This window comes from Nycticebus coucang, chromosome 10 (assembly GCF_027406575.1).
Source record: "Nycticebus coucang isolate mNycCou1 chromosome 10, mNycCou1.pri, whole genome shotgun sequence".
Lineage (NCBI taxonomy): Eukaryota > Metazoa > Chordata > Mammalia > Primates > Lorisidae > Nycticebus > Nycticebus coucang.
In genome coordinates, this window is record NC_069789.1 from 49,573,700 (window position 1) to 49,589,095 (window position 15,396).

At 45.6% G+C, this 15,396-nt stretch overlaps 2 protein-coding genes across 5 annotated transcripts in view; one reads left to right on the forward strand and one right to left on the reverse strand.

The window, feature by feature from the left end:
• Window positions 1–534: 534 nt before the first annotated feature.
• On the reverse strand, window positions 535–10,090 carry NENF (neudesin neurotrophic factor). The gene is made up of 4 exons (XM_053604098.1): window positions 9,805–10,090; window positions 2,970–3,030; window positions 1,860–1,963; window positions 535–848 (listed from the first exon to the last, which is right to left on the reverse strand). Exons 1-4 carry the CDS (start codon window positions 9,979–9,981, stop codon window positions 672–674), a joined length of 519 nt encoding a protein of 172 aa, XP_053460073.1. The 5' UTR covers window positions 9,982–10,090; the 3' UTR covers window positions 535–671.
• Window positions 10,090–15,396, forward strand: part of PACC1 (proton activated chloride channel 1) — a 53,056-nt gene continuing 47,749 nt past the window's right edge. The window contains exon 1 of one of the 4 annotated variants that reach the window (XM_053604093.1): window positions 10,090–10,181. The gene's annotated coding sequence lies outside the window, so the exon portion shown is untranslated. Of the gene's footprint in view, window positions 10,182–10,213; window positions 10,294–10,827; window positions 10,846–11,815; window positions 11,834–15,396 lie in introns of those variants that run through there. The other 3 variants (XM_053604094.1, XM_053604096.1, XM_053604089.1) reach the window with 3 other exon arrangements.

The window sequence follows — 15,396 nt, forward strand, 5'->3', positions numbered from 1 at the left end:
CCCACACTGGACCCCGGCCTTCCTTACCACTTCCCAGCTGACTGGGGACTGAAGCCAGTTGCTGCCTCCCTCTCTCCTGCTTTCCCAGCTCCCTTTCCTGTCATTCACCCCTCCACCTCATCACCTTCCATTCCTGCCACATTGCTTGGATGCCCCTTGCCACCTGGCCCCTTCTGTGGCAGGGGAGACAGGAAGCAGGACTCTGGAAGGGCAGCATAGCTTTCCAACTTACAAGTGGTACAGACAGGGATCCTAGGAGATGGCCTATGTGGAAGAATTTTCATTTTGTAAAAATAGGAAGTTTATTTTTGTTCTTATACAAAGTAAACATGGTCATGGAAGAAAATGAGGCAAGTACAGAACATGATAAAGAAAAAATAATGGTCACTCATAATTCAACTGCCCAGACAGCCAATGTTGACATTTAGGAGGCTTCCACTTTGGCTATTATTGCCACCTTGGCTGGGTTAGGGGCAGGGATAGATTAGCAGGCAGACAGAACACTTGACCACAGACAGTAACAAGCATTCACCCTTCCAAGTTAAGATCTGTTTTATTCATATCCAGGTGACTTAGAGTCTTCACTTCAGGCAGCCTATTTTGCAGGAGATTTAGTGCTTGAGTCTCTTCTTGCCTCGCCCTCCCAAGAGGCTGCTCCTGCAGACAGAACATCAGAACTCATCCTTGATGTCAAAATGGGGCTGGTCTTCAGGCTTGAAGTCCAAGTTGGGGCTTCCATCCTCATTGAGAATTCTCCGGGCTGTGTAGCCAACAATAGGATACTTGGCTTTGTACACTTTGGCGAACACATCATCCAGGGCCTCCAGCTCCTTGGCTGTGAGACCAGTCTTGGGAAGAAAAGTCCAAGATACATAGAGGATAGGGGTGAATGAATTGTGTTTGGCACTGATCTTTCTCCATCCCTACCTTATCCTCCCCACTCCTCTAATATAAGAAAAAAAAAAACTCAACAAAGAAAATAATGGACCATTGACTTAAGAGACAACGCTGTATGTTGGTAAGGGGTTGAGTGGTGTATGACATAAGGGGAGCAATGGCTTCATCGTCTTTTGCTATATGACTGATACAGGAACTAGACTCCAAGGAACACCCATCCTGAGGTGGGGGGTGGGGTGTGCTTCGCTGCTGTCAGCATGTACTTCCTCCCTCCTGAATAATCTTACCACTCTCTGCACGCCTCCTGTCATACATCTAGGCACCTTCCCCATTTCTTAAGTTCTAATTTGTTTCTAGACTGTTGTGGTTCAGGATTCTGGCTTATCTCAACTTGCCTCAATGTTAATTTGATGTTGAGCACATTTGGGATGAATGCCAGCTTTACTGTTGCAATTATTCAGACCCACAATAGATTTTTTGGGTTTGTTTTTAAATGCTATCTATCTTCTCTACCACAGAAATGTGAACATAGAGGGAGACCTTGCTTCCCAGACCAGTTTATTCTCTAAGCTACCAAGAATAGCCTGAGGTGTGGGTCTTAGAGACTAATAGCACAGCTGTAAGGGGCTAGAGAGAAAGCAAATGCAGACCATAAGGGGACTCAGGCAGCCAGGGCAGGTTGGGGCCAAACTGTGATGATCACAGAGTTGGATTACAAGTTCCCAAGAGACTGGACATGACTCTAGGCAACAGGGAGCCGTAGAAGGTCTCTGAGTAGCAGTGACACAGTAAGAGAATCTACTTCAAGAAAATGGGTGGGCACCACACAAAGTGAACTTTAGGGTAAACAGGTTAGTTGGGAAACTTTACTCTTGCTCAGAGATTAAAAAAAAAAAAAAGAAAAAAAAAAGCTGTGGCCAAAGGGGCAGGGCATTTTAACAAAGCCTCAAAATCTGGCTCACCGTGTCATGGGTGAGATCTGCAGGATCCAGGGACGTCTTGGCCACCGCTCTAGTGGAGTCCTTCCCAGTCAAGGCATTGTAGGGGGCTCCTCGTCCATAAAACTCTGTAGTGGGGAAGAAAAAAGAGGCTGTGAGTGTGCAAATACATGCGCATCGGCCAGTAACCCGCACACAGTGGGAAGGGTTGTGGGAGCTCCCAAGGCCCCACCCAATCCTAATAAGGGCTCTGAGCCAAAGGAGAAACAAAGCAGTGACAACAGAAAGTCTAGTAAGCCATCCCCAGCCACCAGAAGAGTCTATAATTGGGACTAATTTCATTGCAGGTTGAAAGGTGATTTTAAAAAAATACAGAATGAACATGGTCTCTTAAAAATGCACATCAGAAAAATGCTTGGTCTTCTTAAATGTCGGTGGAAGCCAAGTCTATTTCTATTCAGCAATATCTGGGATCAAATAAAGGATGAACTATTATAAAACTACCTCTATGATACCATTTGCAGTTACAATTAGGGAAATCATTAAGTGGCATTAAAATGTTTTATAATATTCTATAATGTTATTTCTTTGGTAAGGAACACTTATTGCATTGCTTCAAAATTATCAAGTCTGAAAGTGATTCCACAGGCAATGGGGAGCCATGGAAAGCTTTTTTTTTTTGAAACAGAGTTTTACTTTGTCACCTTTGTAGAGTGCTGTGCTATCACAGCTCACAGCAACCTCTTGGGCTCAAGTGATTCTCTTGCCTCAGCCTCCTAAATAGCTGGGACTACAGGCACCTGCCACAACACCCAGCTATTTTTAGAGGCAAGGTTTCACTCTGGCTCAGGCTGGTCTTGAACCTGTGAGGTCAGGCAATCCACCCGCATTAGCCTCCCAGTGTGCTGGGATTATAGGCATGAATCACCATGGCTGGTGCCATGGAAAGCTTTTACATATTAGGGCAAAAAACATGTTAAAGTTAAACATTGACAAATATTAACTCAATCTGGTCATTTACAATGGAAGGAAAAGGACTTGTCCAATGTTTTTACTCTTTCTTCATACCTTCATGTGCCCACTCTGGCTTCTAAGCTCCCTGGGAATAAAGATTCAAAATGCCAAGCCACTTACCCTTTCCGGAAGTGACGTCAAACACCACTCCCTTCACTGCCAAGTAGATGGGCTGATCTTCCTAGAAAGCAGGGAAGAAGATATGAAGAGGGATAAGATGAGCCCAGCTCTGCTAGACTGAGTCAGTAAAATCTCCTCTGCTCACAGCTGTGCACCTATCTGGTCCTCACCTATCTGGCTAATGTCATGCCCATACACAAAAACCTGGAAAACTCTTTAAGTCTTACGACAAGAGCATGATGATCCCCTCCTTTATAAAGAAGATGATCCCTTTTCCTTTATAAAGAAAATCGGGAGCTGAAGAAACTTCATGCAGATAAAAATTCAAAAGAAAGGATGAACTATTTAAATCAGTCCAAATTTCATCTTCGTCAATGGACATACATGAATACAACTGGCATAAATAACCTATTTAATTTAATTTATTTATTTGCAGTTTTTGGCCGGGGCTAGATTTGAACCCGCCACCTCCGGTATATGGGGCCGGCGCCCTACTCCTTGAGCCACAGGCGCTGCCCAATAACCTATTTTATATTTTGCATCTTACATATTCCTTCATATAAACATTTCCACATATTGAAATAACCAAATGGCTGTTACACAGGTGTGTGGGACCCTGTCCTATGTTATTGATACTGTGTACCTGTTTGTTTAGCTAGTCTTCTGTTTTGGGTATTTGAGTTGTTTCCAACTATTGGAACGATAAATGGCAGCATTATGAATAATAGCTCTCTACAGTTTACTTTCTTTCTAATTGGGTGACTTACTTCCTCGAGGCCTATATCAATATATAGAATTCCTTGGACCTAAGTATAAGAACAACTTATTTTATATTTTACCAGTTTGTCCTTCAAAAACATCAAACCATTTACAGTGCTACAAAATGCTAGTAAAGCATTTCTAACAATGGGTGTTATACCATATTTTTGCCATATTAGCAGGTATAAAGTGTCACTTTAGCATTTCCCCCACCAAAAGAGAATAACACAAAAGCTGGTAACATGGATTTTCTAACTTCCATCACATGGGGCTCAGGCTGGGATGACCAGCACAGTCCTGGGACACCCAAGTCAGATCTTTCTTTTGTCCAGGCCCAACTGGGAGTGCAGAGACATCAGCCAGGTGGCTGACAGGCCAGGTGAGGGTAGGAGTTGCTGTAGGGTCTACAAGCAGTGGTTCTCAACCTTCCTAATGCGGTGAACCTTTAATACAGTCCAAAGGGGTCGTGACCCACAGGTTGAGAACCGCTGGTCTACAGGAATCTTAGGCTCTCCGAGTACATGCTGCAGGAGTGTCTCTTGGGGGGCCTTTAGGGTTCCTGCCCTCGTGGAGCTTATAGTCAAGTTGACCACATCTAACAGACAGAGGAACTGAGGCTCAGAGAAGTGAAACAACTTGCCCAGGGAAACATACCTCACTGGCACATAACCCCTCACATCTGTTTCTCTGTCACACGGAGATAACACTGACTTACCTGGCACAAAGGCTGAAGAAAACAGAGTATGTGAGCACCTAGCAGGCTCGACACAGCAGCTTAGCAAAACGTTAGCTTTTATTATTCCTGAATTGGCTCCAAACACAGTCCCCAGAGCTTCTGCGGACTTGTGGACACTGCTCCACCTCACCCAATTAGGGTTACTGTAAGTAGCACAGCTTTACAGGCCAGAGACTGCATTGTTCCTTTGATAGTTTACTGCCTTTTCTTCACTGTGATTACTTGTTCCCCAGTTTTGATTGCTTATCAAGTGACATTATGTAATTATATCAATTTTTAAAATATGTTACAACTATAATTTAACCAGGGAGTCTTGTCACATTTTCATACTGTGGCTTTTTCTTTGATATTTATTTGCTGTGTACAAAGAGTCACATAAATATAACATTCACAGACATATGAGAAAAACAAGCATCTTGTTATTAACACTCTTCATTTCTCCAAGAGTAAAATACTGTATTTATCTCCACATTAAATGATATACTGAAGATGTAAAAGCTAAGAACAAGCCATAATAAACAGGTAAAAAAGAACATGTGGCACCTTTTGAGGGATTTCTGTTACACAGGCCATACAGAAGAATGAATGGTTTTTTGTTTTTTTTGAGCTGGAGTCTCACTTTGTTGCCCTTGGTAGAGTGCCCTGGTGTCATAGCTCACAGAAACCTCAAACTCTTGAGCTCAAGTGATCCTCTTGCCTCAGCCTCCCGAAAAGCTGGGCCCACAGGCGACTGCCACAACATCCAGCTGTTTTTAGAGATGAGGTTTTGCTCTTGCTCAGGCTGGTCTTGAACTCTTGAGCTCAAGCAGTTCACCCTCCTTGACCTCCCAGAGTGCAAGGATTAAAGCCACTGGGCCCAGCTGGAATGAAAGGTCTTATCGGTTAAACACCACGTGTACTGTGGGGTGAGTTCTGATCATGCAAAGATGGCCATCCACTGACAGCAGAGCCCACAGGCATGGATTTTCAGGCCCAAGCAATGGCAACTGAGAAGGCAGGGGGAGCAAGGGAAGCATAAATTTAGACTCAGGAATAAAAACATCCAGAGAGATATGACAAAGACACACATTCAGCATCAGCTTCACACCATGTCTCCCCATCCCCTCATCCACCTGCACAGGTGACAACTTTTGTGATCTAGAGTTGGATGTATATAAATGGATACACCACTTTTTATCTATTTATGACCCTGGCAGGTCATAAATAACAGCAGGAGGGTTATCTTTTTTCCCACAAAACCAAAGGAGGAGTCACCATAGTTTTAAGTCAACAGGCCTAGGTTTGTTTGAGCCATCACTTATAAGCTATGTTGCCTTGGACAAATAACTTAACCTCTCTGGGCCTCAGTTTTCTCCTCTGTGGTAGGAAGATAATAAAAGTATTAACTCAGTGGGCTTTTGTGAGGATTAACCATGGTGAGAGATATAAAGGACTTAGAAGTTTAGGGGAAAGAAATGCCAGTTTCTTTTTTCCTCCTGTAGATTTTGGAAGTTTTAAAATCAAAGAGGAATCAAATAACTAAGCAGAAGGAGATTACAGATTTTCTTAAAGGAAAAACAGAAAAAAATTAAGGCTTACTATGCTAAGCCCCATTCTAGGCCTATGCTAAGCATTTGCATATCACCATCTCATTTAATCATCACAAAATACCCATATAGAGTGAGAATTCATCTTATAACTTTGTTAGGCGTCCTCAAACTTTTTAAACAGGGGGCCAATTCACTGTCCCTCAGACCGTTGGAGGGCCGGACTATAGTTTAAAAAAAAAAACCATGAACAAATTCCTATGCACACTGCACATATCTTATTTGGAAGTAAAAAAACAAAACGGGAACCAATACCATCACATCGTCTTCATGTGGCCCGTGGGCCGCAGGTTGAGGACCCCTGACTTTGGTGATTGTTGGTTTCATGTGTCAATGGAGATAGGCTACTGTGTCTAGTTATTCAAACGCTCATCTAGATATTGTTAAGCTATTTTGTAAAAGTCTTTAACATACACAATCAGTTGACTTTATACAAAGGAAATTATCCTGGATAATGGTGGGCCTAATAGCATAGATGAACGACTTAAAGAATAGAACTGAAGTTTCCCTGAGGAAGAAGAAATTTGACCTGTGGGCTACATCATCAGCTCTTGCCAAAAGGTTTCCAGCCTGCTCCTCCTGACATCCCTCCCTATTTATTTCCAACTTGCCTAAGTAGCCCCCACAACTGCATGAATCAATTCCTTACTAATAAACTATACCTATAAAAAAATAAAATAAACTATACCTATAGCTCTATATAGTTGACCCCGAACAACATGGGTTTGAACTACACGGGTCCACATGTACACAGATTTTTCTTCTACCTCTGCCACCACCATGAGACAGCAAGACCAAGCCTTCCCCTTCCTCCTCCTCCTCAACTTATTCACATAAAGATAATAAGGATGAAGATCTTTATGGTGATTCATGCCTACACTTAATTAGTAAATATATTTTACTTTTTTTTTTATTGTTGGGGATTCATTGAGGGTACAATAAGCCAGGTTACACTGATTGCAAATATATTTTTTTTATGATTTTCTTAGTATCATTTTCTTTTCTCTAGCTTTACTATAAGAATACAGTGTATAATACATATAACCTAGAAAATGTGTGTTAACTGATTATTTATGTTATTGGTAAGCCTTCTCATCACCTGTAGGCTATTAGTAGTTAAGTTTTGGGGGAGTCATGGCCAGGCATGCTAGCACACATCTGTAGTCTTAGTTACTCAGGGAGTAACTAAGGGGGGTGAGGAGGGTGAGGCAGGAGAATCACTTGTGCCGAGGAGTTGGAGGATGCATCACTATGATCATGTTTGTGAATAGCTACTGCACTATAATCTGGCAGCATAGCAAGACCACATCCCTAGAGAAAAGGTGAAAATGTTATCTGTGGATTTTCAACTGTGAGGGGCAATGGAAGGAGGGAGGGTTGGTACCCCCGAACCCTGCATTGTTTAAAGGTCAACTGTATACACATAGATATCTTACTGGCTCTGTTCTCTGGTGGAACCATGACTGATGTAAACATTTCACAGATGGAAAACAACAGATAATCAAAAAAGGCGAAATAATTCTCCCAAAATAACACAGCAGAATAGGGACTCAAAACCAGGTATTATCCAATGAATTATGGAAACCATGACACTTCTGAAAGTGAAAGGGGATGTCATTAATTATTATTCTTGGATAACAGGCATAGGCCAGCACCATCTGGGACAAACAACCATCTAGGACTAACCCACTATACTTAGCTGCCTCTCTTCTCCCTCACTTTCTTCTTTTATCTCTCTCCCGCCTACAGACACCCCAAGGCTCCACTCTCAACATAACTGTTACCTAAACCTGTTTCCATCTCAAGCTCCCCTTTTTCCTTCCCTCAGTTAAGTATCAATGTACAGCATCAACATCAAAAATCCAAGGGTCTTTTCTCAGTTCTAAAACTGCAATCCCTGGCACTGTCACTGTGCCCTCTATTTTGAACTCTCTTCTCTTGGATTCTATGCCAGGGATCTCCTAGACTATTCTGACAGAGATTCACTGAAGGTAGATTCAAAGAACTCAGCATAAAGGCCGGGCATGCGCATGGCTCATGCCTGTAATGCTAGCATTTTGGGAGGCCAACGTTGGTGGACTGCTTGAGTTCCGGAGTTCCAGACCAGCCTGAGCAAGAGTGAGACCCCGTCTCTATTAAAAAGTAGAAAAAAATGGCTGGGCATTGTGGTGGGTGCCTGTAGTCCCAGCTACTTGGGAGAGTGAGGCAAGAGGATTGCTTGAGCCTGAGGTTGCTGTGAGCTAAAATGACACCATGGCACTCTACCCAGGGTGGGAGAGACTCTGTCTCCAAAAAAAAATAAAAAATAAACAAGGAAAAAAAACCCTCACAATATAGTTGTACTCATAGCTAGGAGGGAAAAGACGACAGAAGTGGAATCTGGGGAATTCCACATGAAGGTTTCCTTATGCTTTCTTTCTTCCATATGGGGTCACACAGAGGCCATGTGCCATATTTCTGCACCAGGGAAGCCCACTAAACTCAACAGCCAAGGTTTTTATTGGGGGCTGTCATGTAGGTGCCCTCTGCCTAGCACATGCAGTGTTCAACATGAACCACACTGTCTGTACATACAGCCTAGGCAGAGTGAGCCACCCTTACTGGTTAGGGAAGGGTGGTTAAGACTCCAGAAGTCCAGCTATCAACACTGGCCACTCCTGCAAGTAGGCCTTTCTAAGGAGAGCAGACCTACCATGCTAATGTACTTCTGCACAGATGCCCTGACTCTGAACCATTTAGTTCCCTGTCATGCCTCAAAGAAGGCCTGCCTTAACATCCAGTCACATCCCTGTGGTGTCTCTCTCACTCTGTGTCCTCATCCATTCATGCCTCTTACCAACCTCTTCACAAATGATACCCAAATCGGCATCACTGCCCTAAGCATCAAGCTTCTAATTCTTTTTTGTAAACCTAATCCATCTAAGACCAGTTAACTCAGGAGTTAGGGAGTCCAGACCAGAGTTTTAACAAGAGGACTTCAGGTTCCTTCCTGCTCTAACAAATGGCATGCCTCAGTTTCCTCATCTGTAAAAGGAGATTGTTTTTTGTCAGCTCTGAAATGCTCTGGTACTATGATCTCCTCACCAACCCTGTTCCACCACCTCCCTGTCTAACATCAGCCCTCCAGGGCCACTGCCATGTACAGCCTCCTCCTTCCACCAAGCCACATGGACAGGTGGTTGTGAGTTTTCTGGACGCCTCCAGATTACTGACTGACATGAGTATTTGTCTCGTAGGGGTCTTTGTCGCCAACGTCCAGCCCCTATTCCTCCTAACCCGTCTGCAATGGCCCCCTGCTCTGGCTCAGCCCCAAGGGCACACGCGGGTTTGAGGAGTTTGCTGCAGAGGAGGCCTGGGACGCTGGAGAAGGAAGTGCAGGCTAAGACCTGCCCCCATTCCCACCCAACCCCGAGAACAGGCGGAGAGGCTTCCCTCAGCTGCTAGGAACGTGAAAAACCTAAAAGTTCTGAGGTTCGTCTAGACACCCCCACCGAAAAGGCGTCCAAAGGGGAAATTTCCCGACAAGAAAGCGGGCGTGTGCGTGCAAAGCAGGGCGCCCGATTGTTGAGGACTCGCCCTTATCCCCGGGCCATCCGTCCGGGCCTGTAAGAGGAGGCTCCGCGAGCCCCGGCCCAGCGCTGAGCCCGGGCTCCGGGAGGGGGCGCCCGCCGCGAGGCTTCCCAAGCCGCCAGGGTCCTTCCTCAGCGCCCGCGGGACGTGGGCCCCGTCCCTCTGTCCCGCCGCCCCCGCCTACCTCCGCGCCGTCGTAGCGGGCCAGCTCCTCCTCGGTGAAGAGCCGCACCGGAGGCCCCCGCTCGGCGGGGCGCGGCGTCTGGCCCGCCCGGGCTGCAGGTAGCCCCGGGGCCAGCGCCAGGACCAGGGCCAGCGCTGCCAGCGGCCGCAGCAGCCGCCCCGCCGCGGGGTCGCTCATGGTGAGCACGCGGCGCAGGGCAAGGGAGGCCAGGGCGGCCAGGACGGCCAGGACGGCGCTGCCCGCCCCGCGGCCCGGAAGCCCGCCCCACGCCGGGCCGCCCTGAGGGCGGGGAGCCGGGATCTCCGACCTGTCAGGCGCCTCCTGCGCCCGGCAGCGCTCCCGCCAGCAGAGCGGGATGTTGGAAACTTCGGAGCTAGGTTGGTGCCCTGGAGTCCTAATTCCACACTACAGACCGAAAGTTAACAAAGAACGACAGATATTACAGAAGGTACTTAGATGACATAGCCTGACATTCTAACAACCAGGAAGGTATATTTCTACAATAGGACCCCTAATCGTATTAATTCGCTTTTATTTTTGGCCGATTATTTTTTTCCAGTTGGTTGAAATCTCTGGTCGCCAAGGAGATTTTTGCAAAGGGTAGGGCACAGCACAGATACCCCAAAATGTAATAATTAAACGTACGTGCAAGGCCTCACTCATTCGTTTATTTACCAAATATTTTTTGGGGGGCCTTCCTGTACCAGGTCACTGGGGACGCATCCATGCCCACGTGGAGCTTACACTGTAGCCAGATAGTCCAAAAGTGAGATGGGTAAGTAGTGTGTTAGATGGTGGGGAACACTAGGGAGGAAAATAGAGCAGGGCAGAGGCCTAGGGAGCATTAGGGGTTGCCATTTTAAATAGACTGGCCAGGGCAGGCTTCACTGAGAAGTTGGTATTTGTTTAAAAATCAACAGGAGCCTGGAAAGAAGAGCAATCAGGGTAAAGGATCAAGGGCATGAATGCTGAAGAAGGACAGTGCTCTGCTTGGTGGAGACACAGCAAGCAGGGAAGAGGGTAGAAGATGAGCTCCATGAGGTGAGGGAGCTAGGGGGATTGGGCGAGGATCTCACAGGGCTGCACAGATTATTTTGAAAAGACTTTGGCTTCTACCCTGAGTGAACGGAACAGAGAAACGAGTTAAAGTGTTAACCCAATAACTAGTGAAGCAGGGAGGCTGCTGCAGAAATCCAGGTGAAAGATGATGGTACCATGGACCAGAGTGGCAGCAGGGGAGGTGGTGAGAAGTGTGGACCCTGGAGATGTTTTGAAGATGTGGCTGACAGGATTTGCTGGCTGATGAGACTAGGGGTGAGAAATGGAGAGGAGCCAAGGATAACCCCAAGGTTTTTGGTCTCAGCAACTGGAAAGATGGAGCTGCCATTTATAGAGATGGGAGCAGGTTTAGGGGATGATGAAGATCAGTTTGGGGCTTGTTCATAGGTTTATACTTGATATCTCCGTGGATGTATGAAATTGACAGTTAAATATGTGAATCTGAAATTGGGGGACAGTTCCAGGCTGGAGATAGAAATTTTGGAATTGCTGGCAAATAGGTTGTATTTAAAGCCAGGGGAATGGCTGAGATCACCCAGGGAAATACACAAGAGGACTGAGCTCTTGGGGCGCTTGGGAAAACTTGCAAAGGAGACAGCCAAGGCCGTACCGTGTCCCTTTTATGTGTATTAATTCATTTAATCCTCGCTATACCTCTATGAAGTAAGAACTTCTATTTTTAGAGATGGGTTCTTGTTCTTTCACCCAGGTTGGAGTGCAGTAGCATAATCATTGCTCCTTGAAGCCTCAAACTTTGGTGCTCAAGTTATCCTCCTGCCTCAGCCTCCTGAGTAACTACAGGTGTGCCATCACGCCTGGCTAATTTTTAAATTTTTTGTAGAGATGGAGTCTCACTATGTTGCCCAGGATGGTCTTAAACGCCTGGCCTCAAGCGATCCTCCTGCCTTCTTCTTTGGCCTCCAAAAGTGCTAGGATTACACTCATGAGCCAAAGGACCTGGCCATGTGATGTAAGTACTATTATTACCTTCCATTTTACAGATGATGACACTGAAGTGCAGGGACCTTAAGTACTTTGCCCAAGGTCACACAGAAGGTGGCAGAGCCAAGTCAAGCACAGGCCATGTGTCCCACAGCCTGCCTAACCACAAGGCTATACTTCCCCTCAGCAACTGTACCAAGTGTGCATATTTTTACATATTCAACAGAACAGGCTACTAGTGCAGGATCTGTCCACTAACCATCTGAATCTCAATTTCCACATTAATAACATGCCAACCTGCCTTTATAGGACTGTGTTGAAACTAACAATGATGATAGATGCAGAGGCTGTATATCTTCAGTATCTACTTTATACTGTGTCACAGGATCTTCAGGTTGAAAGAGGCCTTTCTAAACCTGAGAATAGAATATCATTCCCTTCCTGATGCATCATGTTGCTTGATAACATCCCTGTCATAGAGCATGCTGCTTCTCTGCTTGACCTTTTCTTTCTGTTTTTCGGGAGCCTCTTTAAGCCAAAAAATTCTCCCTGTAATTTCTATTGACCACATCTACCCCCCGACCCCCCCAGATGCTGAAGATGCATCTATAATTGAAGAGTGCCACGGACCGCCCTGTCGGTGGGCTCCAGTCCGAGGGAAAGTAGGGAGAAGGAACGAGGAAGGTTGAGAGGTTGGCGCAGGAATGACAGTCTGGCACACTACGGGTGAAGTATGCAGCTGCGCTTTACTGAGTTTTAAGTACGGTTTTTATACAGTTTCCACAAAGCATTACAGGTTACACAAAGTAGTTTTACAACTTGCTGACCTTTACAAGTTATATTTTAAGTTTGCAGACGTGGGTAGTTATCCATTACTACTTCTCAATGTTCTGTCCTTAAGGGGAATAAAGGTTAGTGGTTATCAGTGAAACCTGCTTGCTTCCTCTTATCTGAGGAATGTTAACATACTGCAACTTCTTATATTTAAACTTAAGTAATAGTAAAGATATAACTTGTTTAAAAGTTCTTCTATGGTATATAAATGTTAATTTCATGTTGATTATATATATGTTTTTATTTTGTGTTTATTATTAATCATATGTAATTATTCCATTGTGAGTTGATTGACTAAAAAGTAAGTGAAGTAAGATGTTTTTTAAGAAAAGTTTTACTGTGGGTGGTGATGGTGCATGTCGTGCTGGAACATCTTGTTTAAACATCTTGTTTGTTGTGCCTGCATTGTCTTAGCCCACTGACATTTATGGTGGGGACGTGCTGTTTGGAGCCACTGAGTCTGGCACAGTCATACTTCTTGTGCTGTTTCTGGATCAACTATCATTGTGTTCATTCTGACAAGACTTATTGCTTACTTATCAGGACAAACAGACATTCAGCTTAACATACACGTACACTGTAACAGAAAGCCATACCCTTAGGTTAATGCGATAGAAAACAGCATGCTGGGCAACATCTCTGTTGCTGCGCACACTGGGGGTGCTGGGGGCTCAGCTCCGGGGAGCACAAACCTCCTTTCCGTCGTCTTACAATGCGGACAGCGCCACCTCGCTGCGGCTTGGTGCCGAGGGTGCGGCAGAAGAGCATGTTCATATGCCTTTGAATTTCTCCAGGCATCCACTGATTGCCCTTATCTACTTGAATCCAGATTCATTTTTCTAAAGCCCTTGAAATCAGTTGGTCACTTGCAAGCAAAATAGAAACTTATTCTGAGTAAAACAGAATGGCTGTGATGCAGGGAGTTGGTTACACAGGTGATGAAAGGGGCTGAAACAACCCTGAGGCAACTGAGAGATTTGCAACAGCAGGAAGCCACCAGCCAGCTCACAGAAGGGTAGAAGAGGTATTTATTAATGAAAGTCTAGGAGCCTGGGTCACCTGGCTAAGCTAAAAGCACAGAAAACCTTTGTACCAGGGGCTGACCATGCAAGGGAAACTGCCAGAGGCAGAGAAAAGGGGAAAGAAAAATCCTGGCTTCTCTCTTGATCTGATTCCTTCAACTCTCAGCGGTGCGTCTCTTGACTGAATCCAGTGGAAACCCAGCCTGCAAGGCCTTCCCCTGCACCTCAGAGCAGAGCAGGGGAAAGCAAGAACTGGATCTGAGAGCAAGCCAGCTCCGGATCAGCACGACCCATCCTCTGTAATCCAGCCTCCACCTACCTCTCTTACCCCGTCTCATTTATGCCCCTCCAGCTGCACTGCTTTCTGCTTCTGCTCCAGCCTGGCAGCTTTATATATACCCATGCCCTCTGCCTGGCATGCAGGCCATCATGTGCTGGCTGGCCCCTTCTTGTCATTCAGGTCTGAACTCAAAAGTAACTACCTCAGGAGGTCTCTCTTAACATCCCCCAGATATATTAGCACCTGCCCCAGCTGCCCTCTCACTATCCCATATCCTGTTGTGTTTTCTTTCAAGCTCCTATTGCCATGTGAAATTATTTCATTCGTTTATTTATTGAACAATCATTTGAGTGCCTAGTAAAGGCCAAGCACTGTCAGAGGCACTGGAAAACAGCAATGAACAACATACGTAAAAACCTTATCCTCTGGGCGGCACCTGTGGCTCAGTGAGTAGGGTGCCGGCCCCATATGCCGAGGGTGGCGGGTTCAAACCCAGCCCCGGCCGAACTGCAACAAAAAAATAGCCGGGTGTTGTGGCGGGTGCCTGTAGTCCCAGCTCCTTGGGAGGCTGAGGCAAGAGAATCGCGTAGGCCCAAGAGTTAGAGGTTGCTGTGAGCTGTGACGCCACAGCACTCTACCCGAGGGTGGTACAGTGAGACTCTGTCTCTACAAAAAAAAAAAAAAAAAAGTGTGCAAAAAAAAAAAAAAAAAAAAAACTTTATCCTCATGGAGCTTCCATTCTAGTGGGGGGAGACTGAAAAGAATGTTAGAAGATGGTATGTGCTAAGGAACAACAGAAAGCAAAGAATGGGGTGTGCCTGAAGTGCGGTGTGCTGCTCAGAGAAGGGTGCTTAGAGAAGGCAACACTAACAAGGTAACCTTTGGAGAAAGACCTAAGGGAGGTAAGGAAGTGAGTCACATGGATATCTGGGAGGGAAGCATTTGAGGCCTAGGGAACAACAAGGGGGAAGGCTCTTAGGCTGACATGTGCTTCATGTGTTGGTGCTGAAAGAGTGTGGGGTAATAGAGGTATCAGGAGAGGTAGGGGCTGGGGGAAACATCCTATAGGGTTTTATAGGTATGAACAAATGCCCTCTGAAAAGGAATGTGGAAAAAAGATTTTATTCCTGTGAACAGTTTGCAAACTGGGGAGACAGTCCCCTTTGTAAAATGAAAGTGTGTTCCAGGCAACTGAGAGGGAACCAGTTTGTTTTTTGTTTTTTAAGACAGAGTCTCACTATATCGTCCTTGGTAGAGTGCTATGGCATCACAGCTTACAGCAATCTCAAACTCTTGGGCTTAAGAGATTCTCTTACCCCAGCCTCCCAAGTAGCTGGGACTACAGGTGCTCACAACAATGCCCAGCTATTTTTGTTGTTGTTGTTGTAGTTGTCATTGTTGTTTTAGCTGGCTCGGCCGGGTTTGAACCCGCCAGCCTGGGTGTATGCTGCTAGT